Source organism: Malaya genurostris, chromosome 1 (assembly GCF_030247185.1).
Source record: "Malaya genurostris strain Urasoe2022 chromosome 1, Malgen_1.1, whole genome shotgun sequence".
Taxonomy (NCBI): domain Eukaryota; kingdom Metazoa; phylum Arthropoda; class Insecta; order Diptera; family Culicidae; genus Malaya; species Malaya genurostris.
Window position 1 is genome coordinate 138,508,680 of NC_080570.1, and position 18,385 is coordinate 138,527,064.

The 18,385-nt window shown below is 35.5% G+C and overlaps 1 protein-coding gene across 4 annotated transcripts in view; it reads left to right on the plus strand.

Annotated features, from left to right (window-relative positions):
* LOC131425912 (glutamine-dependent NAD(+) synthetase) overlaps window positions 1-18,385 on the plus strand; it is a 151,112-nt gene that overhangs the window by 125,425 nt on the left and 7,302 nt on the right. For 2 of the 4 annotated variants that reach the window (XM_058588203.1, XM_058588201.1), the window contains one exon: window positions 13,770-13,930. In XM_058588203.1, coding sequence (XP_058444186.1) covers window positions 13,785-13,930 — 146 coding nt within the window. In that variant the 5' untranslated portion in view covers window positions 13,770-13,784. Of the gene's footprint in view, window positions 1-13,437; window positions 13,694-13,769; window positions 13,931-18,385 lie in introns of those variants that run through there. The other 2 variants (XM_058588202.1, XM_058588204.1) reach the window with 2 other exon arrangements.

Genomic DNA, 18,385 nt, shown 5'->3' on the forward strand with positions numbered 1-18,385 from the left:
TCTGTCAAGTTAGTGGAGCAAGGTTCGCTAACGATCCAACAAACGTCACCCTTAGGGCAGCAAACATTTGTTGTCTGTGCTGATAATGCTAACGAATGGATCGTCTGCCCTAGCCTGGTTCGAAAACGGAAGTTCTTTTTTTTTCTTCAAAACTTTGTTTATGTAGGAAAACTTACATCTTACGGAAAAACTTTCTTTTCAATATTTTACAACATTTATTTGAAAGTTTTCATATTCTTTTTTTTTTTGTTCGATTCCTACTCTCATGACAAAGCTGCTGGAATACACCCCCAAGCATCCGATTCCCAATGCGAACGGCACCAAGTCAAAATCCTGAGCTGTCATAAAATTGAATTTTATTTGTGTGTGTGTGTCTTCTATTTAGAACTTTCAAGTACCAATTTTTTATGTTCGTACGACAGAATGGCTTTACAATGGAATGCGTGAACTAAAGTCATTTGTCGGAAACATAAACTGCAGACAGTGCAACGAACGATTTACTTAGAATCGCAAAATCATTCATTTATTTTAAATTTATGGTCCATAGCCTTAGAACAGAATTGTTTCATTCAGAACTGATTCTACTCTTTTACCAACGTTTTAGTTCAAAGTACACTTGTTTTAAAACCATTTTAAATTTTCTTCGTATTTCGTCTTCGAGACATCAGTGCATAACAGTTTATGTTGGACTGCTGTGGGCCACCTAGCAAGTCGGCATAAACCGCTAAGCAGATGTAAAGTTTCTGCTATTTTGCATCGAACTGCAATTTTCTTTACTGAGGTGCCGAGCACAAACGGGGTTTTCAACGGGTACTGATCGATATAGGTTTGGCCATTAAGGCGTTAACCCAACTAAGCACTGATGATGTTCAAAAGCAAAGCTTGGAAAAGAAAAAAAATAAAAAGGTAACATTTGGAAGTACAAGTTTACGATTAGGAAACTAGAAATTAGAACTTTGGCGAGAAATCAGAAAGAAACAATAAGAATAAAAAAAAAAAACTAAATTGGAATTAGGTATTAGAAACAAGAATTTAAAACTAAGCAATCTGAAATGAAAGCTAGGAAGTTCTATTATTAATCCGCCTGGTGATAATGCCTTCGACGCAATCTCAATAAAAAAATTTTGTCGTTTTTGTTAAGATAACACTAATGACACTAATTTGAACTCATTTTGACACCAATTTATACAGATTGGTTCGAGTAGTTCACAAGAGCATTTTTCAAACCTCAAGTGTATCATCAATAATACATTTGAACTTGTTCATTGGTCACTTTTTGAAATAATTGTGCGGGTAGCAAAAAAAAATTAATTTGTCGGTTACGTCACTTGTACGATTATATCTCCGCAATTTGAAGTACTCAGCCACATATATCTCCAAACCCGACAACCCATTGTTTTTAGTCTCGAACGAGCTTAAAATTATTGAAATCGGTTCATCCATATCCGAAACAAATGATCGACGATGAGATTAGACGTTTACGTCACTTATACCATTATAACAACGAAACCGTAAATGACAGCCGGTCGAACTTTCAGACTGTTTCCAAACGAGCCTTGACTTGTTCGAATCGGTTTGGCTATCTACGAGAAAATCGAGCGGCGAGGAAATGCGCGTTTTGTCGTTTACGTCACTTATACCATTATATCACTGGAACCAGAAATGACCGCAGTTTGGTCATTGAACTTAATCAAAAATCAAATAGAACAATCTTTTAACATGACCCACGACTCAATAGTATATCTCAAATTAGCCAACTTCGAGAAAATTGAGCTGTAAAAAAATCTTTGAAAGGCTTATACACAAACAGACATTTTCCAATCTCGTCGAGCCAAGTCGAGTGGTATATAACACTATGGGTCTCCAATCCAGCGCTGCCAACTTACTCCGATTTTTTAAGTCAATACAGTAATACAGATATGCTCTCTTAAAATATCGATTTTTGATTTTTCTTACAGATAAATACAGATTTTCAATTTTTGTGTTCTGAATAGAATAGAACCGGGTGGTGCGACCTGTTTTTTTTACTCTCAAATTAATAAAATAAAGATAAATAAAAAGAATAGTTGACAACTCTGCTCCGACCAAAGGTCGGATTCTTCAGCAAATCTGTATCCTTTCAATAGAAAAGGGCAAAAACAGGAAATAGAACAAAATTAAACATGGCGAATTTGAAAGTTTAAGTTTAGGATTGGGAAACCAGAAATTAAATCAAGAAAGACATGAGATATTGAAGGTTTTAAAATTTTAAAACGTAAATTATGATTTTCACAAGGAATCACAAATAAAAAAATAACAAAGAGAAACACAATTTGGAACCAGGAATTAGAAATATGGAATAAAAAAGAGACTTGAAACGAAAAACAAGCAAAAATTAAAACCAAACATAGTATAGTAATAGTATAATAGTAAAATAGTAAAACAGTAAAATAGTAAAATAGTAAAATAGTAAAATAGTAAAATAGTAAAATAGTAAAATAGTAAAATAGTAAAATAGTAAAATAGTAAAATAGTAAAATAGTAAAATAGTAAAATAGTAAAATAGTAAAATAGTAAAATAGCAAAATAGTAAAATAGTAAAATAGTAAAATAGTAAAATAGAAAAATAGTAAAATAGTAAAATAGTAAAATAGTAAAATAGTAAAATAGTAAAATAGTAAAATAGTAAAACAGTAAAATAGTAAAATAGTAAAATAGTAAAATAGTAAAATAGTAAAATAGTAAAATAGTAAAATAGTAAAATAGTAAAATAGTAAAATAGTAAAATAGTAAAATAGTAAAATAGTAAAATAGTAAAATAGTAAAATAGTAAAATAGTAAAATAGTAAAATAGTAAAATAGTAAAATAGTAAAATAGTAAAATAGTAAAATAGTAAAATAGTAAAATAGTAAAATAGTAAAATAGTAAAATAGTAAAATAGTAAAATAGTAAAATAGTAAAATAGTAAAATAGTAAAATAGTAAAATAGTAAAATAGTAAAATAGTAAAATAGCAAAATAGTAAAATAGTAAAATAGTAAAATAGTAAAATAGAAAAATAGTAAAATAGTAAAATAGTAAAATAGTAAAATAGTAAAATAGTAAAATAGTAAAATAGTAAAATAGTAAAATAGTAAAATAGTAAAATAGTAAAATAGTAAAATAGTAAAATAGTAAAATAGTAAAATAGTAAAATAGTAAAATAGTAAAATTTTAAAATAGTAAAATAGTTCCTAGAAAAGAGAAAAACAGAAAATGGAAAATAGGAAATAGGTTGCATAAAACAAGATAACAAAAAAAAACAAAAAAATAGAAAACAGAAAATAGTAAATAGAAAATTAAAAATTGGGAACATGACATAGGAAAACAAAAAACAAAAACAGAAAATGGAAAATAGGAAAACAGGAAATCAAAAACAGATCAATTGAAAAACAGGAAACACAAAACAAAAAATGGAAAATAGAAAATAAGAAATTGGGGACATGAAATAGGAACACAGAAAAACAAAATAGAAAAATTGAAAAACACCATAAAGAAAATGTAAAATAGAAAAACAAAGAACACAAAAAATGGAAAATTGAAAAATGGTAAATAGAAAAACACCATACAGAAAATGGAAAATAGTAAAATAGTAAATAGAAAAACAAAAAAAGGGAAAATGAAAAATAAGAAATAAAAAATAGGATACATAAAACAGGATAACAAAGAAAAAACAAAAAAATAGCAAACAGAAAATAGAAAATAGAAAATTAAAAATTGGAAACATGAAATAGGAAAACAGACAAACAGAAGAACAAAAACTACAGAAAAATAGAAAACCAAAACAGAAAATGGAAAATAGGAAAACAGGAAATCAAAAACAGAACAATTTAAAAACTGGAAACGCAAAACAAAAAATGGAAAATAGAAAATTAGAAATTGGGAACATGAAATAGAAAAACACCATACAGAAAATGGAAAATAGAAAAACAGAGAACATAAAAAACGGAAAATTGAAAGATAGGAAACATGAAATAGGAAAACAGTATGAAAGCAGTAGTAAATAGTAAATAGTAGATAGTAAATAGTAAATAGGAAAACAGAAAATTATTAATAAATCATTAAAAATCGGGTACATGAAATAGAAAAACAGAAAAACAGGAAAACAAAAAAATAGAAAAACACAAAATAGAAAATTGAAAATAAGAAAACAGAAAACACAAAAAAAATGGAAAATAGAGATTTAAAAATAGGGAACATGAAATAGGAAAACAGAAAAACAAGACTAGAAAAATTGAAAAACAGGAAACACAAAACAGAAAATGGAAAATAGAAAAATAGAGAACATGAACTAGGAAAACAGAAAAAGAATAACAGTAAAACAAAAACAGAAAAACAGAAAATGGAAATAGGAAAATTAAAACAAAGGAACATAAAATAGGAAAACAGAAATACAGAACAACAGAAAAATTTAATAGAAAATTGACAATAGGGAACATGAAATAGGAAAACAGAAAAATAGAAAAACAGGAAAAAGAAAACGGAAAATAGAAAAATGGGGAACATGAACTAGGAAAACAGAAGAACAATAACAGTGAAAAACAGAAAATGGAACATTGAAAACCAGACAATGGAAAATGGAAATAGGAAAATTAAAAAAAAAATAGGGAACATAAAAAAGGAAAACAGAAATACAGAATAACAGGATAATAGAAAAACATAAAAATAGAAAAACTGAATAGAAAATTAACAATAAGGAACATGGAAAAATAGAAAAACAGGAAACACAAAACATAAAATGGAAAATAGAAAAACAGAAATTGGAAAATAGAAAATTAAAAATTGAAAATTGGGAACGTGAAATAGGAAAACAGAAAAACATAAACAGAAAAATAGAAAAACTCAAAAAAGTAAATGGAAAATAGAAAAATAGGGAACATGAACTAAGAAAACAAAAAAAAACAATAACAATCAAACAATAACCAAAAACATAAAACAGAAAATGGAAAATGAAACATAGAAGAGCAGAAAATGGAAATAGGGAAATTGAAAATAGGGAACATAAAATAGGAAAACAGAAGAATAAAAACAGAAATGCAGAATAACAGGAAAATAGAAAAACAGAAAAATATAAAAACCGTATAGAAAATTAAAATTAGGGAACATGATATAGGGACGGGACGGCTCAACATACACTCGCTTTGCCGAACACTTTTTGGCTATTACACCGAGGTGTAATGTCTAAACTGACGTCTCGGACGAAACAAGTTTCGGTTTTCCAGTTCAACATAAACTGCTACGCACTGATGAGTCAGAGACGAAACGTAAAATCAAATCTAAACGGGTAAGTACAGACTAGCATAAATTTTTATGTTAAACAACATACAAAGGTCCTTATGAAATTGGAAATAAGAAACGGAAAATAGGGAACACGAGATATAGAAAATGAAATGAGGAATAGGAAATTGACAATTGGAACTAGGAAAGATGAATAGAAAATGGGAAATGGATAAATAGAAATTTGATAATAGGAAAAAGGAAGTAATAATAATAAGAAAATAATTTAAATAACTTGAATAAAATAAAAAATCTAGAGACTAGAAACTTTTTGGCATATAAAATGGACAACTCAGTTACCTAAAATTGGAAGCCAGATTACAGAGGCTAGAAATATGAAATAAGGAATCTGAATTGGAAAACTGCAAAAACAAAAAAAAATAAAAAATTGAACAAGAAATAGTGGAATTTTTATTTCAGAAGTTGAATGTCAGTGATATCAGTAACTTTAAAAATATAAAATGTCAATATTTTAAAACGAAGTGATTTAAAAATCAGAAATATAAGATCAGATTTTTATCAATAAATAAATATTGAATTGAAAGTACTAGTCTAACATAAAATATTCAAAAAGGCATTTTTTTTTTAATCAATAAATAAATCAATCAAATGTCGTGTTAAAAACGTGGAAGTAAAAACACACCAGGAATTAGCAAAAAAATCGATACTGCAGACTCACAAGCTTAGTCTTAGTCATCGAAAAATAAAGCGAACATCAAAGAACTCAGAGTACGGCCATGTAGACAAACTGAGTTTTGTTGGCATTATTGCAAAAGCTTCCGGAGTGTCACGACTCATCGACACGGCCCGACTGCCAGATGGTTCCAATATGGCATCAAGGAAAGTTTTATTGTTCATTTGATGCGAACAGACCAATCGAAACCCGTACATCTGCGAGTATCCTCTACAGGTAATCTCAATCACTGGATTGGATTGCTTTGTGCAGTGGACCTTTCTTGGCCTATAAAAAATAACATGGACTCTCATTCCGACTCATTCGTTTTTGCCTTCCGAGCCAATTCGTTTGGATTCCCAAGCTTTTGATTCGTTGGTTCATAAATTTTCATCCTGGAGTTGTTAATCAAATGAATGTGCTTGTCTGAGTGCTGGAAAGCTAAAGCGGCTGGCTTACCTTCGAGCAAACGGCAGCAGCAAAAGACATCCGCTTTCCGTTCATTCAATTTACCTTTTCCCGTACTCAGAACTCGCTGGCTGACTGGCTGGCCATAAACGGCAAGGCACAGGAAAAAAACAAACGACTATGCTTTCTTGCTTTCACTTAGCGGAACACGGTACGATAAATCCACTCTCTATCCTCCGTCGACAGCCGGTTCGGTTCGGTTCGGTTGTGCATTATATGTTTTGTTCGTCCTTCAGAGGGTAGTAGCCTATTTTGTTCCCTCGGTCGGAACGTCGGGTCGGGTCGGGTGACATTTCTTTCTTCGTTCCACTCTGAAAAAAAAACCCACCGAAGCATCATCAGTCACGACTGGCAGAGTAAGTTCAAAGGGCGACGAGAATTCCGACACGAGCTGTGCTGCCTCGTTGGGCCGGTTAGGACGGTTGCCTGCGTGAAAGGATTCGACTCTCCAGAAGGACTCTCGTTTCAAATGAAAGAAAAAAAAAAAGAATGCTAAAAAGGAACTGAACTGGGCTGAAAATGATTCGAGGTTGCTGCTGCTGCTTCACGTTCCACCGGCCGGACAATCGGTACTAGCTTTTGATAAGCATAAATTAGGGCGTCAAGGGTTACGTTTTTATTCACTGATAGTGTCACCAAAAGTTTTCCACTTCCGCCGGCTAGGATACAAAACTAACAAACGATTCTAGATTGGCGAAGGAATGCAACTTCGGAAGTACAAAAGTAGAACAATGCTTGGTAATTTATGGGCACCGAATGCCGGTTGCTTGTAGTTTGCATATCTGCAGGCAAAGTTTTCCACTACTTTAACCTTTTGTTTCGAATCATCGGGTTGACGTTATTTTCTGCTGGAATGGGTTTTGTTTTCGAGCATGCGAAATTTTTCTTCTAACTTTAAAAAACGTGACTATCGATATGACGTGAGTTTTTTTTAAGAGGTTTGGGCTGAAGAATGAGCAAGTGGAAAGGGTTCAGTGTGGGTCGTTTTTCTTATCTGATTGGAAGACTAGTCCAAACTATTACATTGGAGTAATGGAAAAATAGGTCTGTAAGTCGGCTGTCTGTAGGGTAATATCGAAATATGAGTACAGAAATTGCCCAACCCAGCTTTGATTATTTATGATTTGATTTATGAGTTGTTTTATTTGTCTATTTGGGAAAAGAAACTCCTGTTAATCAACTGTCATCATGAACTCTCTATGCGGCATGAGATAGGAACTTATTAGCACTCCGTTATTGCTTCGTTTTGAGTTATTCCTATCCTATTCCCAAAGGCGTATTGCATCTTCTTTCGCCGTCAACAGAGCGAATCATGGTCGTCGACTGAATTGAATTTTTTTGGGGACAAATCGAGTTAAGAAATGGAAATCTTTTTTTAACCCACACAACCAAACCAGCAAGTAAAAGTTTCATCCAGCACCCAGGCAGCCAGCGTTCGACTCAGCGAGACAGCTGCTTCGTTTTACCGAAGTAAAGCACGCGGAAAATCTCAACCCAAAAGCGAAGTAACGCAAACTTTCCGAATATATTTATTTGAAATATTGAATGCAACAGAAACTTTGCTAACTCGGTTTCACGTTCGGTGTGCATAATTTGAAATTGAAATCCCTCAGCTTTGGAGAGGTGCGCTTTCTGCGAGAGCAAAACTTTGATCCCTCGCTTTCCAGAAGTCTTTCCGGGCTTCTGTTCTTCCGGGTGATAAAGTTTCTTGCATTTGTACCACGTCAAACTATTAAAGTTTCCATATATTTGAAAGCCATTAGCCACACTAAGTTCACGGCGCGAGCAACCATGGAAATGAGGATGAAAGGAAGGAAGGAAAGGGGGACTAAAAGGATTTACCCTATACACCTAGAAATATAATGTTCCCGGGCAAATGAAACAGGCAAACAAGAAGCGGTGCGACTTCGTCTCGTACCAGCGAACTTTCGTTGGCAATTACGAAGTTTGCTATGCTGCGGGTTAGGAAACTTTGTCCTGATGGCACCATGAACCGGTAATGATGCTCGAACGGGGGACGATTCCTGATTTATAAGCGAATGGTTTGAAATATTCACGCAGGAAAGTTTCACCGAAAAAGAAAGGTGGCACGGCGTTAAAGCAGATGTCTCTCTTCGGATCGTGACACCGGAATTGTGGTTGGAGTTGAAAAAAAAACAAATTTGCAGGTGCATTACCTTGTGGTCGCGAAAGTTGCCTTTGTGGGAGTTTTTTTTTACGAAAATTGCTATTAATTGTAAACGGAGAGTACATCGAGTTGCAGGTGGCGCTAACTTGAGCCTTTCATTCGCAGCTGCAAATTTATTGCCTAATCAAAGATTTTTAACGATTTTATCAACAAAAACTAATTTATATTTGTAGATTACAGCTCCTTAAGTTTGACCTTATACATTTTTTATCCGGGAAGCTGTCTAAAGTCTATCTTTACATGCATTGAGAACTTCTTTGCCTAAAGTCTACGTAGTCTCATAATTTTTTTTTTCATGTAATTTAACTTAGTTCAACTAACCGGCCGCGCGTTTCCTTCGATTGATCAAAACGACAGTTAAAATTGCATATTTAACAAAATGCATGATGCTTGCGAGCAGAATTGCAATTTGTTACGTCGAATAACCTTGACACACTGACTAAATACATCGTCAACTGTGAAAGTGATTATCAAATGATATACTCTGTAATTCTATGACCAAATAGAAGTATACTCAAAGACAGGCGACTCTATTGTTTCTTTCATTCTTCTATTCCCTATCGAAGTGAAAAAATAAAAGAGAGTACTAGCATAAACATAAATTGAAAAGGCTCATTATTCTTTACAAAAAGTCATCGGACTTTATGTTTATTGCAGTAAGTGTATAAATTTCAATTTTAATGTTTTCCGATTATTATTTAGTCACATCGTAATCAAGCAGTGAATATACTGAACGACGTTTCGACCACTGGTTATGGTCTTTTTTAAGGGAAACTGTAAGTTTATTGGTTATGAAAGATATTACAAAAACATTAAAACTCTGTGTTAACTCACTATCTTATCGTTCCTCGTCTAAAAATCGCATGCCCACGAACGGTTGTTTACATAATATGTGATTTTAATCACATTTGCCTTCTCATCGTCCATCCAGAGAAGCTGTTGTTTAAGATTTATTTTATATCTTTACCTCTTAAATATCTTGAATAACTAAGACTTTAAGACGACGGTACTGGATAAGATTTTTTTTTAATCTTATTGCAGAATTTAAACTATAAAAATCTATCAATGATTGAAGACTTAGAAACCTTTCACTGGTTAATGATTAAAACAATTTTTTTGTTACAAAGAAAAGTCTACGTATGTTTCTTCCGAGGGGGGGGGGGGGGGGTGTGGTATAATTGGAATGTCTACGAAAGTCTACGAGGGGGGAGGAGTGGTTAAAAATATCAGATTTTGGTCTTCGTGGTTTATGAACCGTCCCTAGACTGGCTCCTCCAAATCTCTTGAAACGAATCCTATCGAAAATGTTTGGAACATCAAGAAAAACAAACTTACATAATAGCCTTCTCGGGAGATTTGCCCTTCCAGTCACGTACCCACAGGGAACGTTACGAAGCGTTACATGCGTTACTTTTTTTGTGAATCAGCGGTGTTATGAAACGTTACATGCGTTACTTTTTTGTAGGTTGTATGCGTTACGAAGCGTTAAATGCGTTACTATTTTGTAAATCATATGCGATACGAAGCGTTACATGTTTTACTCTTTTGTAAGTTATAGACGTTACTAAGCGTTACATGCATTATTTTTTGTAAGTTACAGGCGTTACGAAGTGTTACATGCGTTTCTTTTCAGTAAGTTACAGATGTTACGAAGCGTTACAGGCGTTACTCTTTAGTAACTTATAGGCGTTACGAAGCGTTACATGCGTATCTTTTTAGTAAATCATAGACGTTACGAAGCGTTACATGCGTTACTTTTTAGTAAGTTGTAAGCGTTACGAAGTGTTACATGCGTATTTTTTTAGTAAATTATAGGCGTTACGAAACGTTACATGCGTTACTTTCTAGTAAGTTGTAAGCGTTACGAAGCGTAAATTATAGGCGTTACATGCGTTACGTTTCAGTAAGTTACATGCGTTACGAAGCGTTACATGCGCGTTTTTTTAGCAAATTATAGGCGTTACGAAGCGTTACATGCGTTACGTTTTAGTAAGTTATAGGATTGATGAAGTGTTACTTTTTTGTATGTTTCAGGCGTTACGAACGTTACATGCGTATATTTTTAGTAAATTTAGGCGTTACGAAGTGTCACATGCGTTACGTTTCAGTAAGTTATAGGCGTTACGCAAGCGTTACATGCGTTATTTTTTATGGGGCTGGGGTCCACTAGGAGATTGATAGTACCTATTAGCTCTCTCCGGACAGTACCAGCCTAGATGCCGTGTGGAATTCGGCGGAAAAAAATGAACCAAGAACTGGGTTTCTGCTTCCATGTAGTAAAAGGCGATAATTGCTGCAGCTTCAGTTATCCTTCCAGTTATCAGATATTTTCAATGTTTCACTTCTGATCACTCTATTTTACTTAATTATCTCTTCGTTCAACCTTTCAATTTCCGTCTAGCTTTGGAGAAAAGTTTTACTTAGAATGTTTTCTTCTTCCATGTTATTGATTGTCTTTCAGGATTATAAATTGAATGATAAAAATCAACTGTTGCGCAAATTCGTCGATATTACAAAGTTAATAACAGAGATAACATATATCGGTATATTGAATACATAGTAAAAAAAACCCTTCTTAATCCACCAAGTGGTGTGATAATGCCTTTCTCTTTCTTCAAAACAGTATCATAAAAACATTTTTTATCCTTAAATAATTTGTGACACTAATTTGGGCTCATTTGTTGACACTAATTGATTCAAATTGAACCGAGTAGTTCACAAAAGCATTTTTCAGTGTTTATATCACATGTACGCATCATTTTTCCAACCAAGCGCTTGACATTTTCGTTGCCTATTTGTATGAGAAGAGTGATGCTAATCTAAAAAAATAATGATAATACCTTTCTCTTCTTTAATTACAGTCTCATGAAAATATATTTCATACTTTTATAAATAATTTCGGATACTAATTTTGACACCAATTGATTCACGCTTCTCTAATAACCCTTCAATACATTTCTTGTAGAACGATTTATTTATTTTGACTCGAAATAAGCTTTAAGTTTGTTTTAGCGATGACTTTCTCGTTAGAGTCAAATTTTCTTCCTTGGAGTAGCCAGCTAACAGCCGTATCCGGTGAATATGGTGGGTGCGACAGTAATTCGAAGCCCAAATCGGGAAATTTCGTCGCGACTGTCGCTGTCGTTTTTGGTCCACGGCACCCACTTTGACAACAGGTTCTATATAAAAAATACCTCGCTTGGGCGGTCGGGGCGTTCAGCATCTTCAGTGTCAGTACGAGCACATTTAAACTCTGTTCTGTGTTTGTTTTTATTTTTATTAAAAACCAATGATTAATCAATATACGAAATTGTTTCGAATCCATTGTAAACTTCATAATGTCATGAAATTCCGAAAGCTATCACTTGAAAAATAATACAGAAATTTTGTTGGCAACGCCATCTATGTATCAGTCCCGGGTACATATTGATCCATGTGATCCATATTCAAACCCAGAATTATATTCGTTATGAATAACGCTCTTATCCGTACTGTATTTTACAGTACTGTACCTGTTTTTTTCGATCCGAATACTGCGTACTGTTTTTTACCCTCAAATGTACTGTATTTTTACACTGACATAGTGCATCTGTATGTTTCCCACTAAAAATAAATACAGAATTTTTTATCTTTAACGTATCGAATTTCGATTTGTGGTAGTACAAGACGTCAGAAAGGACAGTGACAACACGTAGCGAATGTGAATATGAATGTAAGTACAGGCAAACAACAATTTGTTCATTATTCATTCTGGTTCAGAGCGCGTCACAACAATTTAGCGAAATATTGAGGATTAAAAAAGAAAAATGTATCAACCAAGAAGAATCATACGTTTGTCAAAAAAAGTTTGATGAATAATTCGTGCAGTGTTATGTAGTATTTCTTCAATAAATTTTTTAAAAATAATCTTTTAAACCGTTCAAAATGTTTTCTGGCAACTCGTTTTAGATTCTAATAAGTACTGGAAAGGTAACCCCGTTTTTATGAACTTTTAGGAAATAGTACAAATTCATCTAAATTGCATTGCTATAACGGCGAAAACAGTTCTATAACTGTTCCGATTGAATGTCGATTGTTAAAGTTCTCTTATTTACCGCCCAATCCGAAACCTGGTGTCGACACCTTTGCGGACGTAGTAACAATTATGCAGACTTTTTCGACTATTTATGGGTTAAATCACTTTCTACTGGCGGTAAACTTTTGAGGTTATAAACTTACAGCAATCTCATGGCTCATGGCGTACGCCCTCTTCTCCTTTCTTCTAAATGAAAGTTTCGTTCGTAGTACCACCATAAATTTTCGGTTGAAACAAATGGGTTGAAGAATAGTTACAAACTTACAACAAAGTACAACATTTCAACGGTTTCAAGTGATGCCAATGGAGGTGCCAACAGAAGAAAAAAAAACTTCCGGTCTGATCGTGTTACTTTTGTTTTGTTATTTATTATCCTACTATTCATTGACAGGAAGTGTGTTCCAGACATTCGATTCATGTTCAGTTCACTTACTGTTTACTTACTTTTTTTTTGCACAAATTCCCGCTTGTCTCAAAGCCTCGTTCCAGATCCGTGGTGGCGTGTGGTGGGGTCTGAGAGGCCCTCGACACGTTTCAAGTCAACGAACAGAACCAGGTATTTTAAGCTCGCTGCGTTGCCATGGAAAACACACAACACACAAATTGCAAACCACGTGGAAAGTTTGGTCGATAGTTTGTTGCCACTTTTCGTCTGACTGGTCTGTCCGTCTCTTTCGTTCCTCTTCCTCGAGGGTTGCTGCGATTCGGTCGGTCATTAGTTACTAGTTACTAGTGTAATCGTGAATCAGATTCCTTTCTTTACTGTACCGAGTGCGGGTGGACGCAGAGTTGTTGGCAGTTGGGCAGCAAACCGAACACAAGCTTGACATACAAAATCCAACCGCAAAAACCACACATTAGCCAACGTTGAGTGCGAGCAGGAAATGCTTGTTAGTATTTATTGCTGTTTTTAGTTTTGTTTAATCCAACGAAAGCCATTCGAAACTTTTACCAACAAGCGTGGAGTAGTTCGCCCCGTTACGGCAGTCAAGTTGTAATATAGAGCTGCAATTCTATCCGAATGTTCTTCCGGTTCTAAGTGCATCTCGACGTTCTACTTTTCGTTGCAGCAAAAACGACGCAGAATGGGACGCAAAGTGACGGTCGCCGTTGCCACCCTGAACCAGTGGGCGCTGGACTTCGAAGGCAACATGTCCCGGATAATGGAGTCCATCATCGAGGCACGTGAGCTGGGTGCCACCTACCGGACCGGACCGGAGCTGGAAGTGTGGTTAGTATTGCGCTAGTTTAGATTGTTTATGTAATCATTTAATCGGTGTCATTGTTCATGGTTTCAGCAGCAAACGGGGATTGTATGATTTTCCCTGAAGTTGGATTCATTACTGTAGGGCTACGAAGTACCGTGCGTTTACACTGGATTCTTTATTATGGGGTTGTAATTCAGTTTTTTAAGTCTGACAAAATGCAATAACTATGAACTCGAATTGGTGACCGATTATATCAGACCTAACCTGGAATTTGCTCATAACATTAGCTCTTTGAACAACGTGTCGTGGATTTTTGGTTTAAGTTGTACATCACGAAAATTTTAGAGTTTTTTTATACAACCATGTTTGATAAGCTGCTTGATGTGGAGCTTCTCCTGTAAATGGGGTTCTTCGTTTCTTCATTTCAAGTGTGGATTAAAAATTAAATCTATGGGTTGCCTAATCTTCAATTTTTATGTAGCTTTTATTCTTTATAGTTAAGAGACTGCTACAGTGTAAATTTCAGGTAAAAATTTCGAGTTTGATTGCTCAAAGTGGGACAAACTGTCAAACTTGTGTGCACAAAAACTAAAGCTTAATAGATTTACAAAATACATATATCAAATTAGAGCGTATTAAGTTTTGAATGAAACACTGTTGAGAACACCTCTTTTTTCAAACAAATTTGACTTAACTTTAAAGATTTTTTGGTATCGTCATCCTCTATGACGGTTTGAATTTAAAAAAAACTCATCACCCTGTAATTCCAGAATCGAAGGTCGGAATCGGATAAAATTCACTAATATTGTATGGGACCATAAGTCTTTTAATTTGATTTTTTTTTATGAAATTCGTTTTAGCCTACTTTGAAAAAAAAGGTGGCTGAGTAATGTTAGAAACATAACCGGATGATGTGAATACGAATAAAATAGATGATTCATTTCAGTTCAGTTCTTTGATGTTAAAAAATCTGAACTCTGGACCTGGAATTCCGGAGCTGAATTTTGGAGCCGAATGCTTGAACCGAATTCTAAAACTCAATGTCGATGCTATGTTCGGGAACTGAATTATGAAACTGAATCTCTGAATTATGAATCTGGTTCGGGACTGAACACCAAACTCTGGACCAGAATTCGGATTTAGAACTCAGCTCCGAAACTCAGTTGTAGAATCATGATCCGGAATATAGTTCAAAAATATTTAGAATCCTGGATTCAGTTAAATTCCTAGAGATGTGGAACTGGATTTTGGAACCAAACTCTAGAACAGCATTATGTAACTAAATTATGAACCTAGATTCCGGAATACATTTAAGAACTGAATTCTGGATCCGAATTCCGGTCCAGAATGTTGGTCTGTGGTTCAGAACTCAGTTTCAGAATTCTGGTTCTAAATCTGAATTCCGGTTAGGAATTTTGGAACCGAACTCTGAACAGAACCTCAATTTCAGCTTCAGAATTCTGTTTCACAATTCAAATCCAAGTCTAGAATGTATTTCCGAAATTTCCGAGTCTAGATCTCAAGAATCAAGTTCTGAAATCCGGTTTCAGTTCCAGAGCTCTGGAACTCGATTCTGCCTTTGGATTCTGGACGAGGTATTGACTTTTAGAGCTGGATCCGTTCGTGGTAGAACTGAACTCTAGAATTGAATTCAGGACCAGGACCTGGTCTGAGCTGAACGAGTCAACTGGGTACTTATCAAACGTATTAAAGAGCTTTAATTTCGAGTTATTTGTGGTCATGTCGTACTACTGCAATTTATATTCCAAACTTATCACTCAACCAGATGATAAATTTTGAATAGGCGCCCAATAATGAAGTAAGACGTACTCACATCAAAAAGAGGCGAAATAAAAATGCGAAAACTTTCTAAACAGAATCTACTAGACTGTAAACCTTCTCTAAACTGATTATATTAACTTCCCATTTGCATATTTCAACAGATAAGTAATTCTAATAGTTTTTAAGATAAAAATTGCAGTGATTAAAAGGGCTGATTTTGTATAATGTTCTCCGTCGATGTTCGTTTTTCGTTGTATTTTTCTCCAATGCAAACGACCAGCAGCAGGATAACAAAATCGCTCCTGTTAGAAGCGAAACTGGCTTTGCGAACGCCTCGCATCAGAAATGCTTACTGAACCAATTTTGGTTATAAGCTTTCTTTTCACGTAATTTCGTTTGTAGCTTTTTCACAAATGGGCGGTCCCAACGCTTGGTATAGAATTTGATGTTCCAAATAAAATTGTTGTATACTTTCCGAGATCGACAACCGAATGCCGGTATAATTGAAATAAGTTTATTTGGTCATCGACTATCAAAATCTGTAAATCCGATAAACCCTACTATTTTATGTGAAATTGTAATGTTTACACTAATCTTCCTGTATTTTTTAAACCGGAAGTCGGATCTGATTAAATAATAATGAGTGACGTTATTTTTATTTCGTTACACATATCATCCTATAGTTCCGGAACTAGAAATCGGATCGAAATGAAACTCAGGAACTTTCAGATGAATCTAAGTTTGTAGAATTCGATTAGGTCATACATACATACACATTTGTTGATTTCGACAAAGAGAGAGTTTTCAAAACTCTCAAACAGAATCGAGAGAATTGACTCATTGGCGATTAGTCGCTTTAAGAATCAGCGGATGGATCGTCCTTCGCAACGTCTATGCTCGTTCTGGCAATCAAATGCGTGTGCAGCGTGAACGTTTTTTGTTTCAACGAGACCGTTGCATCATGAATCAGAACTAATTGGCTCAAGTGACACGTTCCCCTAGTTATTTGGAAATTTGTGCCTTGCCGTGGCTTCTCATCATTTTCCTGATGGGAAGGGAAGGATAAAAGGAACATGTAATGGAAATGTGAAGTGGACACAGCACAAAGCAAAACGAAATAAATTATTCTACATCCACGAAAGGATGCTGAACGATCTGCAGGTGCCAAAATGCACATTTAATAAAACCTCCAACCCCCAAAAGCATTTAGATATTCTACAAAAGCGACACAATTTATGCTTTCTTAGAAGAATGCAAACCGATTCGCAATATGTATGAACAGAATTAAATTCGGTACCCCATAAAGGAAGGCAAACAATCTGCTAAAACTTTTTGGGTAGAAACAGAAGGGGTTCATTCACTCCGGGAAAAATGATGAACTCCTTTGTCAATTGTTCCTTACCATATTGGGTGAGAAACGATAGAACATCCTTCAATATTAGCTGACCATACACAGACTCAACCATGTATGGAGAACCAAAATCCCGGATACGTATTCGCGTCAATGCGGGACAGTTACATATCAGATGCTATGAAATACGCAATCGCACTTACACAAACGGAAACTAGTTTTGTGTGGAGAGCAAAAAAAAACTTTACCGCGAGAGCTTCCGAGAATGAAATGAAATGACACTACTACTATCTGGCATCGCTGATCGGCAGGATGCCTGTGTCAGTCCAGTAATTCCGGTTGGAGGGTTCACTGTCTATGTCGCAATCTACTCGTCTAATCCCCGATGAAGGATTTAGACTACAGAGAAAATTAGACTTCGGTGAGTTCCCCGGTGACGGCTAAACTCCCGAACCGAAGCTTATTGGCTGTTCCATTTTGGCCGGCTGGCGATCGCGGCTGTCTGTTGTTGTTCTGTGCTCCAATTCCGCCGCAAGATGCCTGCGATCTGGGACGTCGCGGTCGACACTGCGTTCCAGTTCTCTTTACTGTGGCACATTCTTTGAACAAGGCTCTGGTGTAGTTTCTCTGACGCATACCTCCAGTAGACCACTCCTTTGTAACGCGAAGTAGCAGAAAATAAACGGGACGTGTTCTACCGTTTCTTGCTCATTTGGGCAGGCAGGAGGTGTCGTGTGGTCGAACCTGTCTAGGTACCACCTGAAATAACCATGGACTGTGAGAAATTGTGTCAGGCTGAAGTTAACTTCACCGTGAGATCTATCGATCGATCCGGAGTCTATTGGAATGAGCCGATGTGTCCATCTGCCCTTGGTTGAGCTGTCCCATTTCCGTTGACACTCGCGTAGGAAGTCCTGTCCCTCCATATGTCATAGCACACTACTCAAGAAGGCTTGATGATCAGTCCAATGGGCATCAAGGTCACCACTAGATACCGTACGGTATGCAATGATCGCGCAAAGACAGATGCGTGCGTTGCGTTCCACATGGAGTGCCAATGCCCATGCCAATCTGCCATACCTAAGGATTTTCATTGCCACTTCTGCCAGTAACCTGCGTTCACTGGAGCGCACCGGCGAGCTTTTGGCCATTATTCGTGGGAGCGCCGCAATCGCCATCGAAGTACGCTTGCAGGTGTATTCAACGTGCTTGGCGAAACTGAGATTCTCGTCAAGCATCACACCTAATTACTTCAGTGATCTCTTGGAGGGGACTACCGATGCTTGTGTGGTGCGCCAGTTGTAGTTTCTTGCTACGCAGCCAGTTCTTCACCATGTTGATTGAG